The 17,082-nt window shown below is 38.0% G+C and overlaps 1 protein-coding gene across 2 annotated transcripts in view; it reads right to left on the bottom strand.

The window, feature by feature from the left end:
* Nucleotides 1–17,082, bottom strand: part of MAP3K20 (mitogen-activated protein kinase kinase kinase 20) — a 178,248-nt gene that overhangs the window by 82,292 nt on the left and 78,874 nt on the right. For both annotated transcript variants that reach the window (XM_044242350.1, XM_044242351.1), the window contains one exon: nt 13,071–13,158. In XM_044242350.1, the coding sequence (XP_044098285.1) occupies nt 13,071–13,158 (88 nt within the window). The remainder of the gene's footprint in view (nt 1–13,070; nt 13,159–17,082) is intronic.

The raw sequence follows: 17,082 nt of genomic DNA, 5'->3' as shown, positions 1-17,082 counted from the left end.
ATCAATCAGTGCTAAGATTTTTTTCCCTAAATTCTTAATTTTGTTCCACTGGCTACATGCCTGTCCCTTGGCCGATACTGCCTGTATCCTTGAGCACTACATCACTGATTCCTACAGATTTACAGTAAGTATTAAAATGAGGTAGTTTGAGTCTTCAACTTTGGTTCTTTTAAAATTCTAGATCTTTTGCATTTCTCTGTGAATCTTAGAATCACCTTGCAGTTTCTTATTTTAAAAAATCTGCTGGAATTGAGATAGGAATTGTTTTGAATTTATCAATCAATTTGGGGAGAACTGCGATCTTGACAAAAATGAGTCTTCCAAACCACGAACATGTAATGTTTCTCAATATTATTTATATCTATAGTTTCTCTCAGCAATGTTTTATACTTTTCAGGGTAAAAAGTCTTACACTTCTTTATTCAATTTATAATCAACTATTTTATTCTTTTTGATTCTACTTGTATCCAAGTAGAATAACTGTGAATAAAATTTTATTTTTTTAAGATTTTATTTTTAGGGCGCCTGGGTGGCTCAGTGGGTTAAGCCGCTGCCTTCGGCTCAGGTCATGATCTCAGGGTCCTGGGATCGAGTCCCGCATAGGGCTCTCTGCTCAGCAGGGAGCCTGCTTCCTCCTCTCTCTCTGCCTGCCTCTCTGCCTACTTGTGATCTGTCTCTGTCAAATAAATAAATAAATCTTTAAAAAAAAAAAAAAAAGATTTACAGATGTAACCACTACATCCACAGTGGAGCTCGAGCTCACAACCCCAAGATCAAGAGTCATGCCCTATTGAGCCAGCCACATGTCCCAAAAGAAATTGTTTCTTAATTAATTAATCAATCAATCTGGGGATTCCTTGGGATTTTCTACACACAGGATGTCATATAAGACAGTTTTATTTCTTCTTTTCCAGTATGGACTCCTTTTATTTTTCTGGTCTAATTGCACTGGCTATAAATTTCAGTAGAAGTACATGTTGCTTAGATGTGGCAAGAGTGGAACCTCAGGGGCGCCTAGGTGGCTCAGTGGATTAAAGCCTCTGCCTTCAGCTCAGGTCATGATCCCGGGGTCCTGGGATCGAGCCCTGCATTGGGCTCTCTGCTCCAAGGGGAGCCTGCTTCCTCCTCTCTCTCTGCCTGCCTCTCTGCCTGCTTGTGATCTCTGTCTGTCAAATAAATAAATAAAATCTTACAAAAAAAAAAAAAGGGTGGAACCTCACTCTCTTGTCCCCAATCTTAGGGGAAGAACATTCAATTTCACCATTAAGTATGACATTAGCTATGGGGTTTTGTAGATGCTATCCATCAGGTTGAGAAGATTCCCTTCTGTTCCTACTTTACTGAGATTTCTTATGATAAACAGATGTTGTATTATGCCAATAAGTTTTGTCTTTTTATTCTATTATCTATTATAGTACCTTACATTAATTGATGTCAGATGTTAAACCAACCTTGCATCTTTGGGATAAATTCCATTTAGTAATGGGATATAATCCTTTTTAGAGGTGGCTGGATTCAGTTTGCTGATACAGCTCCTCTTCGACTTACACTGGGGTTACATCTCAATAAGCCCATCATAGGATGAAGACAGAGTTAAGTTGAAAAATGCATGTACGGCACCAGGATGGTGCAGTCAGTTGGACATCTGACTCTTGGTCTCAACTCATGGTCTCAGGGAAAACTGTGGGATCGAGCCCTACGCTGGGCTCTGTGCTCAGTGGGGAGTCTGGTTGAGAATTCTCTCTCTCCCTCTGTCCCTTTCAAATAAATAAATAAAATCCTTTAAAAATTGCATTTAGTACCCCTAATCTACCAAACATCATAGCTTAGCCTAGCCTATCTTAAACTAAGTGCTCAGAACACTTAGATTTGCCTATAGTTGGGCAAAATTATCTAAAAAAAAAACCTATTTTATAACAAAGTGTTGAATACCTCATGTGATTTACTGAATATTGTACTGAAAGTGAAAAACGGGAAGGCTGTATGGGTACAGAATGGTTGTAAGCCTATCAGTTGTTGATCATATGGCTCACTGAGGGTTGTGGCTCATTACTGCTGCTGCCCAGCATTACAGAAGAACATGGTACCACATATTATGAGCCCAGGAAAGATCAAAACTCAAAATTTGGAGTACTGAAGTATGGTTTCAACTGAATGCCTATTCCTTTTGCATCAACATAGTCAAAAAACTGTAAGTTGAACCATTGTAATTTGGGGACCTTCTGTCTGTAGTTAAGAATTTTTCCATCTATGTTTATGAGGGATATTGGTCTAAAGTTTTCTTTTCTTACTATGTTTTTGTCTGGCTTTAGCATTGGGATAATTCTGGCCTTACACAATGAGTTAATAAGCGTACTTCCTCCTTTATTTTCTAAAGGAATATGGGAAGGATTGGCATTTTTTTCGATAAACATTTGACAGAAAGCACCAATGCAATCATCTGGGTCTGGGCTTTTCATTATAGAAATGTTTTAAATTTCTGACTCAAATTTCTTTACTTATTATGTGTCTATTCAGATTTTCTGTTTCTTCTTGAGTCAGTTTTAATAATTTGTATCTTTATAGGAATTAGTTTATTGCATCTAAATTGCCTAATTTGGTGGCATAAAATTGATGACACCATTCCTTTATAATCCCTTTATATTTCTGTAGAAGCCATAGTGCTGTCTTCTTCATTTTTGAGTTTGCTAATATATATCTTCTCTCTTTTCTCTTGGTCAATCTAGCTGAAGGTTTGTCAGTTTTATTTATGTTTTCAAAGATCAAATTTTTACCTTCACTGATTTTTCTCTATTATTTTTCTGCTATTTTATCACGTTCTGCTCTCATCTTTATTATTTCCTTTCTTTGCCTTGCTCTGGGTTTATATGTTGCTTTTTGGGGGGGGGGTTTCTTAAGGTGGAAGCTTGGATGATCAATGTCAGACCTTTCTTTTTTTTTTTTTTTTTTTTTTAGATTTTATTTATTTATTTGACAGAGAAAGAGAAAACACAAGCAGGCAGAGAAGCAGGCAGAGAGAGAGGGGGAAACAGGCTCCCTGCTGAGCAGAGAGTCCAATGCGGGGCTCAATCCCAGGACCCTGAGATCATGACCTGAGCCCAAGGCAGAGGCTTAACCAACGGAGCCACCCAGGCACCCCAGACCTTTCTTTTTTTGACACAGATGTTTAAAGTTATAAATTTCCCTCTAAGTATTACTTTACCTGTCTCCTATAATTGTGTTATGTTGCATTTTTCATTTTTCTTTCTGTCCAAAATATTTTAAAGTCTATGGTGATTTCTTCTTTGACTCACTGAATATTTAGAAGTATATTGTTTAATTTCCAAAATATTTGGAGGGATTTTTCAGATTTCCTTCTGGTGTTGCTTTTTTTTTTTTTTTTTAAATAAGCATATAATGTATTACTAGTCCCAGGGGTACAGGTCTGTGAATCGCCAGGTTTACACACTTCACAGCACTCTCTGGTGTTGATTTCTAACTTAACTTCATTGTAGTTGGAGAATCTACATTTCAGTATTCCAGTTCTTTTAGCTATATCAAGATTTATTTCATAGCCTAACTTATGCTATATTCTGGAGAATGTTGGATGTGTGCTTGAAAAAAATATGTATTCTTCAATGGGCTGAAATCAAGTATTGCTGAATTGCCTATTTATCCTTTAAATTTTGTCAGTTTTTGTTTTACGTCTTTTGGCAACCTGCTGTTAGGTATGTATACCTTTACAATTGCTGTATCTTCCTAATGTACTGGTGTTTTTTTTTTTTTAAAGATTTTATTTATTTATTTGACAGACAGAGATCACAAGTAGGCAGAGAGGCAGGCAGAGAGAGAGGAGGAAGCAGGCTCCCCGAGGAGTGGAGAGCTCAATTCGGAGCTTGATCCCAGGACTCTGGGATCATGACCTGAGCCGAAGGCAGAGGCTTTAACCCACTGAGCCACCCAGATGCCCCCGTACTGGTCTTTTTATCATTTATGAAATGACCTTTTTCATCTCTAATAATATTTTTTCTCTTAAGCCTATTTTGTCTGAAATTAATACAGTTACTCCAATTCCTCTCATTGTTATTGTTTCCATGGTAGGTCTTTTTCCATCTGCTTACTTTCAACCAGTGTTTCTTTTTTTTTAATTTAATTTATTTTATTTTATTTATTTGACAGACAGATCACAAGTAGGCAGAGAGGCAGGCAGAGAGAGAGAGAGGAGGAAACAGGCTCTCCGCCGAGCAGAGAGTCTGATGCGGGGCTCGATCCCAGGACCCTGGGATCATGACCCGAGCCGAAGGCAGAGGCTTTAACCCACTGAGCCACCCAGGCGCCCCTCAACCAGTGTTTCTGAATCTAAAGTGGGTCTCTTATAGACAGCACACAGTTGGAGCTTGCTTTTTTATCCATTGTATCAATCATTGTCTTTTAACTGGGAAGTTTAGACCATTCGCATTTAATGTAAGTATTGATATGGTTGGATTTGATTTTGCCATATTGTTTTTTTACATGTCTCCTGTCCTTCTCACTTATCTCCTCCTTTTTTACTGCCCTCTATGTTAGTATTTTTTATTTATCATTTTAATTCCTCAGTCAATTTTTTTCTGTATTTCTTGAGTGGACGTTCTTTGTGATGGCTAAAGGTAATACAAAATGCATCTTCATTTAGTATGATCTACTTCAGCTTAACACTAACTTAATTCTAGTAAAATACAGAAAATGATACAGCTCCATTCCCTTCCCCATTTTTATGCTATTACTGTAAAATATACCTACATTTGTTAAAAATTTATTTATTTGAAGGGCTCCTGGGTGTGTCAGTCGTTAAGTGTCTGCCTTTGGCTCAGGTCATGATCCCAGGGTTCTGGGATCGAGCCCCACGTCAGGCTCCCTGCTCCTCGGAAAGCCTACTTCTCCCTCTCCTACTCCCCCACTAGTATTCCCTCTCTCACTGTGTCTCTCTCTGTCAAATAAATAAATAAAATCTAATAAAATTATTTATTAGAGAGAGAGAGGAGGAGCAGAGTGAGAGGGACAAGCAGACTCCATGCTGAGTGCAGAGCATAACGTAGGGCCCAATGCAGGGCCCAATCTCAGGCCCCTGAGATCATGACTTGAGCCAAAGCCAAGTTGGATACAACGGACTAACCCACCCAGGTGCCCCATCTACATTTTTTAAGTAAGCAAAACAGTGTTCTAATTATTGCTTTATACAATCTTATGTTTTTAGCGATGTTAAGAGAAGAAATAAGAACAAATAAACATACAGAGTATTTTATATTGACCCACATATTTATCATTCCAGTACCCTTTATTTTTCCTTGAATTATTATCTGCTGTCATTTTCTTTCTGCCTAAAGAATCAACTGCCTTTAGAATTTCTTGTAAGTCAGAACTAATAGCAACAAATTCTCTCATCCTTTATTCAAGCACATCTTTGCTTTGTCTTCATTTTTAAAGGATAATTTTTGCTGGATATAGTTTTCTTCTTTCAGCATTTTAAATGTCTACTACTTTTGGTCTTCCTTGTTATAGATAAGAAGTTAGCCATTAATCATATTGTTCCTTTATAGGTGAGAAATTGTTTTTATTTGCTATTTACAAGATTTTCACTTTGTCTTTAACAACACAGTTTGAGGGTGCCTAGGTGGTTCAGTGGGTTAAGCCTCTGTCTTGGGTTTGGGTCAGGATCTCAGAGTCCTGGGATCGAGCCCCAACATCGGGCTCTCTGCGCGGTGGGGAGCCTGCTTCACCATCTCTCTCTGCCTACTTGTGATCTCTCTCTCTCTCTCTCTCTCTCTGTCAAATAAATAAATAAAATCTTTAAAAACAAAAACACGGTTTGACTATGATGTGTCTAGGTGTGGGTTCTTTTCAATCTATCCTACTTAGAGTTCATCAAGCTTCTCCAGTATGTAGATAAATGCATTTTATCAAATTCAGGAAGATTTTTTGGCCTTTATTTCTTCAAATACTTCTCTATTTTTTCCATTTTCTATTTTTTACTTTATCTATTTTTCTATTTTCTATTTTCATATTTTTCTACTCCTCTTCTCTCTCTGCTACTACACATTAATTGGTACACTTGATGTCGTCCATAGGTCTTTAAGGTTCTGTTCCTCTTTACTCAAGTTTTTTCTCTTTTTCAGACTTGATAATTTCTATTGGTCCAATTTTAAGTTCACTGATTTTTTTCTCCTTGCCATCTCAAATCTGCTGTTAAGTCACTCTAGAGAAATTTTTTTTAAAAGATCTTATTTATTTGAGAGAAAGAGTGGGAGAGAGCACAGAGGGTAGAAGGTCAGAGGGAGAAGCAGAATCCCCATGGAGCTGGGAGCCTGAAATGGGACTTGATCTGGAACTCCAGGATCAGGACCTGGCCAAAGGCAGTCGCTCAACCAACTGAGCCACCCAGGTGCCCTAGAGAATTTTTTAAAAAAATTATTTCCTTTTCTACTCCAGAATCTCCATGGGGTCCTATTTCTTAAAAATTCTATTTGCTTGATGAGAGTCTCTATTGTTTGATTCACTGTTTTTTATTTTTGTATAATTTTTACTTTTACACCAAAGTTAATAGCCACCAAATAGCATAAAATTACAATGATAATCTTAGATGAACAAAGGAAAGGCAAAGAGCTTTAAGTGTTACTATGAAATAGTCTGGTTGAATATAATAATGAAGACCTTAGAAATCTATATTACCACATAATCTAGACAAGTAAACTGCCTTCTATAAATAAAAATATCCCTGGTGATACAGTATTTGAATAGCTTTTGGTTACTAAAATAGCATTTAGTAGAAGATTCTCTCAGCACCTTTAAGAGTTACTATAGATGCCAAATACAAAGTAATGTTCACCTCCACCACCAAAAAAAATTAATCCTCAGAAAAGAGGGAGTCACCTTTTACTAAGATAAATTCTAAAATCTCTCATAGGGTACTCTCTCAATTTATTTTGTACAGCAAAACATATTTGGCGAAAAATATCTGAGCCTGAGATTACCTTAATCAAAGGTAAATTTTAAAGGCTCACCAAGTTACCCCTATGAGTGAGAAACCAAAAAAAAAAAGAGGCAACAAAACAAAATTTAACACAGACTAATCACTTCTGGATCTACAAACTCTCCATTACTGAAAACATGAGTGGTTCAGTCCTTAAGCGTCTGCCATCGGCTCAGGTCATGATCCCTGACCTGACAAGTACAGTACTGGGAGTGGAGGAGATCCCAGAGTCCTGGGTTCCAGCCCTGCGTGGGTTCCCTGCTCAGCGGGAAACCTGCTTCCCCCTTTCCCACTCCTGCTTGCGTTCCTGCTCTCACTGTCTCTCTCTCCCTCTGTCAAATAAATAAAGTCTTTTTAAAAAATCACTTTAAAAAGCAATACAGTTATGGTTATAAATATGCCCTGTGGGACTAAAATATCCACCAACCCTGAACTACTGTATTTTGAACATCTTAGACTACAGTGAAGCGGATTTTGTGATCCTGGGATTTATATTATGAAATATTTATCTGTCTTCTTCTTGTTTCTGAAACAAAGCTCTTAAAACCTGTGGAATTTTCTAAGCCGCAAGAGTAATGGGAGCACCTTCTGTTATAGTATTTGGTCACTGTCCTTGCTTCCCCCATTAGCTCCAGAGCCATCAAGGTGAAAGGAGTGTCTTGTTATTCATAAAGCCCCTTTCAACCACATCTGAGTTTATGTTAATGAAGTGCCTTTTGGAAAGCCCCTTAGGATGGGAGCTATTCTACAGGAGAACCAACTAGAATTCCCTCTGGGGAGGAGAGAGGGCTGGAGTTGAAAATCACCAACCGCCCGTGCTTAATCAACCATGTCTATGTAACAAAACATACAAAAATCCAAAAGGATGGGATTCAGAGAACTTCAAGATTGGTAGAGAAGAACACATGCTGGGAGGGCTCACCCCAAACTCCAAAGGAACAGAAAACCCTGTGCTCAGGACTCTTCTGGACTTCAATCTATGTATCTCTTCATCTGATATCCTTTCATATATCCTTTGCAATAAACCAGTAATCTAATAAGTAAACTGTTTCCTGGAGTTCTATGAGCTCTTCCAGTATTTGATCAAATCCAAAGAGGGCATGTGGGAACCTGCTATTATTTATAGCCAGTAGTCAAAAGTATGGGTGACAACCTGACCTTGAAACTGGCATCTGCTGCGGGGAGGGGAACTCTTGCAGGACTGAACCCTAACCTGTGGTATCTGACTCTATCTCCAGGTAGATCATGTTAGAAGTGAACTAAACTGTAGAACACCCAGATGGTCTCACAGACTCACCTGGTGTGGGAAAACTATCACACACTTGGTGACCAGAAGTGCCTGAAGTGAATGAAGTACAGTACTGAGAGTGGAGGAGACACACAGCTTGGTGTTTTCCCATTGGAGATGTACTTTGAAAACCATGTTAAGATAATTTAAAAATGGGTTCAGATAATGAAAAAAACATGGATGTGGAAGATACATTATGAAACGAAATTGCTTCACGAATGTGAGGGTGCAAGAAAGGCAGTACGATTATACTATTTCACATAAAACATGATCTTTAAATATGTTGGTAGGTAAACCATTTTAAAAAGGCATATAATTATTTCATCCTTTTTGTCTTCTCATTGCAAATTAAGGACCCACCTTATGCACACATGATACATGCTTTAAAAACCACTTCACTTCCCCCTAGAACACAGTTTATTGCACTTTGGAATAAAACATTTGTTTTAATTCATTTAAAAAAGGGTCATTAAGAACCATATTAAGGAAACATTTCCTTTTGATTTCTAAGTTAATTTTTCCTTTTTAGTTTTATGGCAACCATAGCTGGCTTTGAAAAATGTAAACATTAGAAAAGAAAAGAAAAAAGAAAAATGTAAACATATAGTCACAATCTTATTGAAACAAATGCCATTATCACAAAAATCTCTTTATAATATTACCAAGTAAACTTAATTTGGATTATAACTAATAGTAAAAATGAATTTAGGTAAATGTCTGGAATTTGTTTTAACAAAACGTGACACTTATTTCTAATTGGCTAATAAGATCAACACAACATCAAAACATGAAAATTAGATGTGTCTGTGACTGAAATACATCAAGACTGAGTTCAAGGAAATGAAATCAGGTGCTTAAAAATTAATGTTCTCCATGCTTGAGGTTTTTTTTTTAAAGATTTTATTTATTTATTTGACAGAGAGAGAGAGAGAGAGAGAGATCACAAGTAGAGCAGCAGACAGAGAGAGAAGGAGAAGCAGGCTCCCCACCAAGCAGAGAGCCCGATGTGGGGCTCGATCCCAGGACCCTGGGATCATGACCCAAGCCAAAGGCAGAGATTTAACCCACTGAGCCACCTAGGCGCCCCTCCATGCTTGAGTTTTAATGAGGTTAGGTCTGTCAAAGAATCGCATAGAACTAGTATCCTTTCTGAGAGTAGTGGTAAGAGGTCATGTGGAATTAGTAACACATTTAAGAGATGACAGCAGCCGTAGAGCACAAAGATGTAATTCCCCAGGTCCTGAGACCTTCAGCTACCTTCCTCTGGAGTCCTGGGACCCAGTCTGCCTCCAGGTACTTTCTGCAGCGTTCCTCTCCAAACTTACTCCAAAAGAACCACGTGACCCAGTGTATAACACCTTCCCTCCCAGGAGTAATAACCATTACACTCCCAGCCATCAAGTATCTGTGTAAATACTTGTTAAAAAAAAAAAAGAAAGAAAAAGAAAAAGAAAAAAAGATAAAAGAATGGGAGTAGTACAGAATTAAGAGGTTTCCAAAGATGAAAGAAAACTTGATCCATTATTGAATTGTTTCTTTTGACTTTGGAGTCTGAGGTTCTGGTCACTCCATTTCTTTGTAGATCTAGGGGCAAGATGCTCACTTCCCCTCCAAGGGAAACCAAGTGGCAGCTCCCTCTTGGACTCCTCCCTGGGTCCTCCTATAAGCAGGTTTTCTAAGTCTGTGATGGAAAGTTTCAGCACACATGCGCACACAGGGGCGCACACACACATACACATTCCCACCCTGGAATCATCTACTCTTGTCCCTTCATTCACATAGGAGAAAACGGAGACACAGATCATCAGACCCATCTATGCAGCTTTGGCAGAATCAGGACAAGACACATCTCCCAATTCCCAGGGACATTCTATTCTGATTCATAAATTTTCTTCCAAGTCCCCCATCTGAGCACCAACAGCTTCTTCCTGCAACAACCTTTCCTAGGAACAAACTCAAGTGGAATGGATTCAGAACCCCCAAATCTGAGGAAGATGACAGAGTTCAAAAGAGGGAGAGCTGGCTAAGCTGAGTGATCAAGGTCTCTCTGCCTGTTTGTCTCTCTTTTCTCCCTTATCCTCCCCATATTAGACCTGTTTGTGTCCATTTCAAGAGGCAGAAGAAGTGCTGTCATCCCCAGCCCATGTGAGCTCCCAGACTAGGCTCAGTTTGCATGTATGCCCAGAACATGGCTGGATCTTTAAGCTGCAGGAAGTGGTCTGAAAAGCTCAGATATTTCTTTGGTAGATACTTGTAAACATACAATTAAAATTAGTATCTCCAGAAACAAAATTAACCTTATCAAAATAATACATTTTAAAACACCAAAACTTGGCTAAGAAGTATCTTTAATAATCAACCTCACAGGTCAATAAGAGAGCTATGAATAAATCATTTACTATTTCCTGACAATTGTGAAACTTGTGTGGTTTTAAAGAAATGTTTAATGTTGGGGCATCTGGGTGGCTCAGTGGGTTAAGCCTCTGCCTTGGGCTCAGGTCATGGTCTCAGGGTCCTGGGATTGAGCCCCGGGATCAAGCCCCCCATTGGACTCTCTGCTCAGCAGAGAGCATGCTTCCCCCCTCCCCCTCTCCTGCCTCTCTGCCTACTTGTGATCTCTATCAAATAAATAAATAAAATCTTAAAAAAAAAAAAGAAATGTTTAATGTTAACAGTTGCTTATTCTTGGCTCTATAAGGAAACTGTTATAGATCTAAAAAGAACTAATCAATTATAACCAAAGATTTGGGGAAGGTAAAGATGCATGAAACAAAGGACTGGCTAGTCCATAAAATAACTAAGTGAAATCAAACTTTCTCACCCAAGTCCTTGGATGCTTTCTTCATCTTTAGAATGAGAAAACCTGGGTTGAGTATGCTGGCTAACAGTGAGTGTCCCTCACATCCTCCCGGGACTCAGAAAAAACTCTTGGAAAAAGGAATTCATACCATGACTTCAGTTCCTTTTTCTACTCCTCAGTCTTACCTCTAGAAACTACAAGAATAGTCCATGGAGTTCATTAAAGCTAAAGTTTTCCATTCAAAGGGTTTAATTTAGGCTAAAAGTACAAGACCAGAACCCCAGTTTCTAATCTCTTTGGAGCACCACACTTTCATCTACTAAATAGTAACTTAAGCCACAAACAAGGATCAGAAAACTCAATTCAGGGGCACCTGGGTGGGGGGCTCAGTCCATTAAGCGTCAACCTTGGACTCAGGTCGTGATCTCAGGGTCCTCAGATTGACAACCCTTTTCCGGGCTCCCTGCTCAGGGGAGAGTCTGCTTCTCCCTCTCTCTCTGCTCCTCCCCCTACTGGGGCTCTCTAATAAATAAATAAAATCTTAAAAGAAAAAGAAAGAAAACTGGATTCAGATTTTTAAGGTAAACCTAACTAGTTAAAAGTAAATACAATGGACTAGGAAAGGGGAAGCAATATGGCAAGTGGGTCAGGGACAGGATTAAATTTTAAATCAGAAATATGACTTAAAAGATTAAATGTGGTTTACACACTAATGATATAACCCATTCTTAGATATCCAGGTTAAAAGAAAATATACAGGCTCGGGACTGAAAGCTGCCACATTACCCCGTTTTAAGGCACAGATCTAAACATAGCTAAATGGGGATAAAATTCCCTCCACTTAAGAATTTAGGTAAAAATGCTGTTTATCAGAGTAAAGCATGTTAAACTGCTCGCTGCTCGAAGGTGGAAGTAACAGCAACCATGTCCCTAGGTGGGTAAGAACCAGCGTACCGAGCCTTCTAAAACTAGACAAGACGAGGAGCTTCTGTGTAAGATCAACCTGAGAAATTTTTACCAACAGTTCAACCGCTAGCTGGATGACCTTGGGAAAAGTCCTTAAGTTAGAGTTTTAGTTTCTTATTTATAAAAATTATTCATAGAAATTATTTTACCTATCTCATGGGGTCATTGTAAGTATCAGAAGAGATCATTTATAAAGAGTACTTAACTCACAGCTCTTTATGGACGATGTTTTGTTGTTATTCTCTGTAAAGACAATCCAAGCAGTTAACACTACAGCAGAAGAGGGGGTTAATTTTTGAAGGTTTTCTGGTTGGTTTTGCTTTAATCAAAGAACAGCCATACTAAAGAACCTGACCAAAGTTACTTACTATGAATTGAACGTGATACTTATTATGAACCTAAAGCTGCTCACTGGATTGTATAAATACAAGTACAAAGTATTAAAAATATGTGTCTGTCTTTGTTTTTATATGGCAAAATTTTCTGTGTGCTCCTCTTTGGAAAGGGTATTCCCATCAGTTATAAAACCGCTGTTCCAAATGTGGTAATTTAGATCAAGGTCATTACCAACCCAGATGACCAAACCTGAAAAATACTGTTCTCACGTCAGAGACCTTGAAGAAAGAACGCTCTAATGGGACTAAAATACCTTGCAAAGAATTACAACACGAACAGCTCAAGAAATCTTAATTTGTAAAAGGTCACAGAGTTACAAAAAACATCGCTCATTTCAGCTAATTAAATGAAATTTTAGTTAAACGGCACCTTTAAATATTGGTATTGCAGCTGCGAGTGCATTTAAATAGCATTTACGCAGATATAATTAGCACAATTAAACATGGGTAGAAGTGGAAGCACCATTCTTAATTATATTGATATAATCAGTTTTATTAATGCTTTATAGCAACAAAAGTGACATCTGACAGTAGTGCACAATTCATGACTGAACCTCATATTAAGCGTTTTAGCATATTAAGGAATCAAAAGCTAGTTAACTGGGGAAAGAAAGAAGTCAAATGATGCGTGCCTACCTGTGACGATCCCATAGTTGGGAGGTTCGAGAATTACTCCATAAAACTGGATGATGTTTCTGTGACTGAGGACACTGAGTATTTCTGCCTGCATGAAAATCAAATACAAAGTTACAGATGAAAGTCTCCTAAAATAGGTTGCCCATTCAATTTCCTTTTACATACATTTACGAAGATAGATATGTGCTCAACAAGTATGTGCTGCTGATAGAACTCTGTGTTCGCAGCCTTCTTAAAAGTTTGAGAATTTCGATTGAAACTTTCCGACATTTAAGAAATGGGGTTGAAGGGGCAGAAGCAGGGGTGTGTCCGGGCAAGCCAGCATGACAGTAGTGAAGAGGGTGGCAGCGAGGTGAGAGGCCCTATCTGTTTACAGAAAAGCGCTCTTCCTAATAGATGAATGTGTTTTTACATTCTGCATCCTGTCTCTTGTAGGAGACCGAACTTCTACTGGTTGGATGAAGAGTCATCACCAAATTAACGGAGGATTTCTGAACTATTGCTAAAACAGGTTCAGGTAATACCCATTGATATTATTTATCTAATTATTCAAAATATATTTTTGCTCTTATACTATATACAGCAAAGTCCTGAAAAGGATGGAAGGGTGGGTTCCTGACCTTCAGTGGTGACCTGGCAAGTAGGGAAGTCCTACTTTACATCTGAAATGTATTAAATACCAGAGAACTCTACTGCAGAGTGACATCATAAAAAAATAATAAATTTAATTTTTTAAATGAAAAAACAGAGATACTGCAGTGTCTATCTGCTAATGTCTAGAAGAAGGGCATTCTCTAAGTTAACTAAATCACATGTACTTATTACCTTTGTGGAGACAAAATACAGGTAATCAAGAATTATAAATACAATTAGATACAAAATCACTTAGGTACAAAAAAATTTAATATTTTTAAATGAAAAGCATGTTATTGGCAGTAAGTAAATAGGAGATTAATAATTCCCCATTCCAGGTAAGCAATTAAAGAAGAATGAACAGGGCTTGGTTAGAAAGGGGACTCCCCTCTGGGAATCTGCACAATGTAAATCAGTATTATTTGTTACAAATTTTTTGTCACAGGATAAGAATTGAGATTTCTTAAAAACACTGCAAAACTTGTTTTTAAGGTGGTACAACTAAAAACAGAAGTTTAAGTGTTGGCATGGGGTCAATATGGAATCAAGAGAAAGGCAAATTATTGAGATATTTATCCAAGGTTTCTTTGCCAACGTTTTCCTTTAATGATATAGGTGCTGAAGGGAGCGATCAAAACACCCCTCTCACACTCTCTGAGTGCCTACTGTGTGCAGAGGTTCTGTGTTCCTCAAACAACCTTTTTCCCATAGTTTTGCTTTCCAAGTAGAAAGAAAACACATTAATTGAGCAAGACAATTATTCATCCATATGGCAATTCTATTCTTATTAAGAAATAATAAATGAACTTTATTCTTAAGACAGAGTTCGCGTGAGGGCCACCTGGGTGGCTCAGTCGGTGAAGCATATATCTGCCTTCAGCTTGGGTCATGATCCTGGGGTCCTGGGATGGAGTCCCGAGTAGGCTCCCTGCTTGGCGAGGAGTCTGCTTCTCCCTCTGCCTCTCACCCCTCTTGTGCTCTCTCTCTCCCCCTCCCTCTAACAACACAATCTTAAAAAAAAAAAAAAAAAGAAGTTCATATGATGTGAAATTTGGAAAACATAAGCCCCCCTATTTTTAACACGAAACAACTCCTTGTCAGTAAAGCATTAGAATTTAATGCAAACCAAGCACTAATGTTTTCAGTCAAATGCTCTACCCCTGAGCTATGCCCCCAAGCACTAATGTTTGGACCAGTGTTTATCAAAACAGGGGAATGTTATCCCATGCTATGTTCTGATGAATTCTTTCGGGTATCTAAATTCTGTGACCATTAAAAATCGCTGGCTCAGTCAATAGAGCATGTTACACTTGATCTCCGGTTGTAATTTCAAGCCCTACGTTGGGTGTAGAGCTTAAAAAAAGAGAGATAATTTCTAAATCTTTGGATGGCCATTTTATAATTCAGCACCACATGGGATTTTCATTGTTCCAACTAATTTTCATGTTTACATTTAAGATATTGCCAAGTAATGCCTTGGAGAGATAGAAGTTATCTTTCAAGTGCTGGTAAACATATGCAGATGTTAAAATAACAACCATTATTTTGTGTCCCATTGTTATGCTCATTTAAAATTTTTTTACAGTTAGGAAGAACTAAATTCTTGTGGTATAATTTGTAAGTAAAAGACACTTTCACAGAGTAAGACTTCCAGTTCTAATTTAAGAAACTAAGAATTTGATTTAACATAAAAACAACATAAGACTTTATAGAGTGCTGTACTAGTTCCGTGGAAATGGTCTTATAATAATCAGAGAGAGGCTAAATAAGTAAGTGGTATTTGCAATAAAGGAAGATCAAGTAATATCATGATGTACAGAAGTAACTGTGGGATTGTGCAAGTGACTAAAATCTATGCTGTAGCAGTCAGTACCTGACAGCAAGTGGGTGTGTTCTGTAGATTTGCCTTTACAGGCACCTGCTTGCCAACAGTTCATTAATGCAACTGTTACAGTAACAAAAAGCTTTTCTTTAAATTGTTGTTTTCCAGATTTATATTTTAGAATACTCTAGCAAACAGACTGCCCATCAAAATAATGGATTAGTGGTTTAAAAAGTTCACTTAAGGAAACATACTAGTGATGAAGGCTAACTGTAACAGTCCGTTGTGCCAAAAAAAAAAGTATCTTTTTATACTATCGACATCAACAAAAGTGATTTACTTTCAGTAAATGTAATTTGATGAAAATTGTTCATTTTAGTTATGTTGACTTTATGCTCTTATTTTTACTTAACTGAAAATCTGGTTTTGATTTTACAGGAGCTATAAGCATAAGGAGTTCCGGGGAGGCTGACTGGCTCAGTCACCAGAGCATGGGACTCTTGATCTCAGGGTTGTGAGTTTGTGTCCCATGTTGGGTATAGAGATTACTTAAAAATAAAATCTTAAAAAAAAAAAAAAAGCATAAGTAGTTCTTCATTTTAGATTGTATATACTTAAGTTACACTGAAATAATATTTTTAATCAACATCGGGAATACAGATGACTTAATATTTCTATATAAAGAATCTATATATTTCTCAGTTTGCAAAACGCCACTCTAGGAACACAGAGACGTGTGGGCCAGTGCCCACTGCAGCATTATCCCCAATAACCAAAACGTAGAAGCAACCCAAGTGTTATCAACTGATGGGCAGATAAACAAAATGTGATATATGAATATGATGGAATATTAATTTAGTTATAAAAAGGGATTAAGTTCTAATACATGTTACAATACAGATGAACCTTGAAAACGTTGTGCTAAGTGAATAAGCCAGGCACAAAATGACAAATACTGCATGACCCTTCTTTCATAACATATCTTGAATTGTCAGAATCAGAGATAAAGAATGCATATTAGAGGTTACACCAATGCTGGGGGAGGACGGAATGGGGAGCTGCTGCTTAATGTGCAGAGTTTCTGTTTGGGGTGATGAAAAAATTTGGAAATAGGTTATAGTGATGGTTGTCCAACACTGTGAATGCAATTAATGCCACCAAATTGTACACTTAAATATGGTTAAAATGGCAAATTTCATGCTATATATATTTTGGCACCCTCAAAAAATGTTTAAAAAATACTGTCAGAGCGGCACCTGGGTGGCTCAGTGGGTTAAAGCCTCTGTCTTCGGCTCGGGTCATGGTCCCGGGATCCTGGGATCGAGCCCCACATTGGGCTCTCTGCTAGGCGGGGAGCCTGCTCCCTGCCCCCGCCATGGCTCCTGCCTGCCTCTCTGCCTCTTGTGATCTCTGTCAAATAAATAATTAAAAAATCTTAAAAAAAAATACAGTCAGAATGGATAAAATTAGTAAGTCAGGAAATGACACATGTTGGCAAAGCTATAGAGAAAGGGAAACCCTCTTAGACTTCCGGTGGGAATGCAAGCTGGTACAGCT

The sequence above is a fragment of the Neovison vison genome, chromosome 3, assembly GCF_020171115.1.
Source record: "Neovison vison isolate M4711 chromosome 3, ASM_NN_V1, whole genome shotgun sequence".
Classification (NCBI taxonomy): Eukaryota; Metazoa; Chordata; class Mammalia; order Carnivora; family Mustelidae; genus Neogale; species Neogale vison.
The sequence above is the reverse complement of the archived record's forward strand: the minus strand, read 5'-3'. Positions and strand labels throughout refer to the sequence as shown.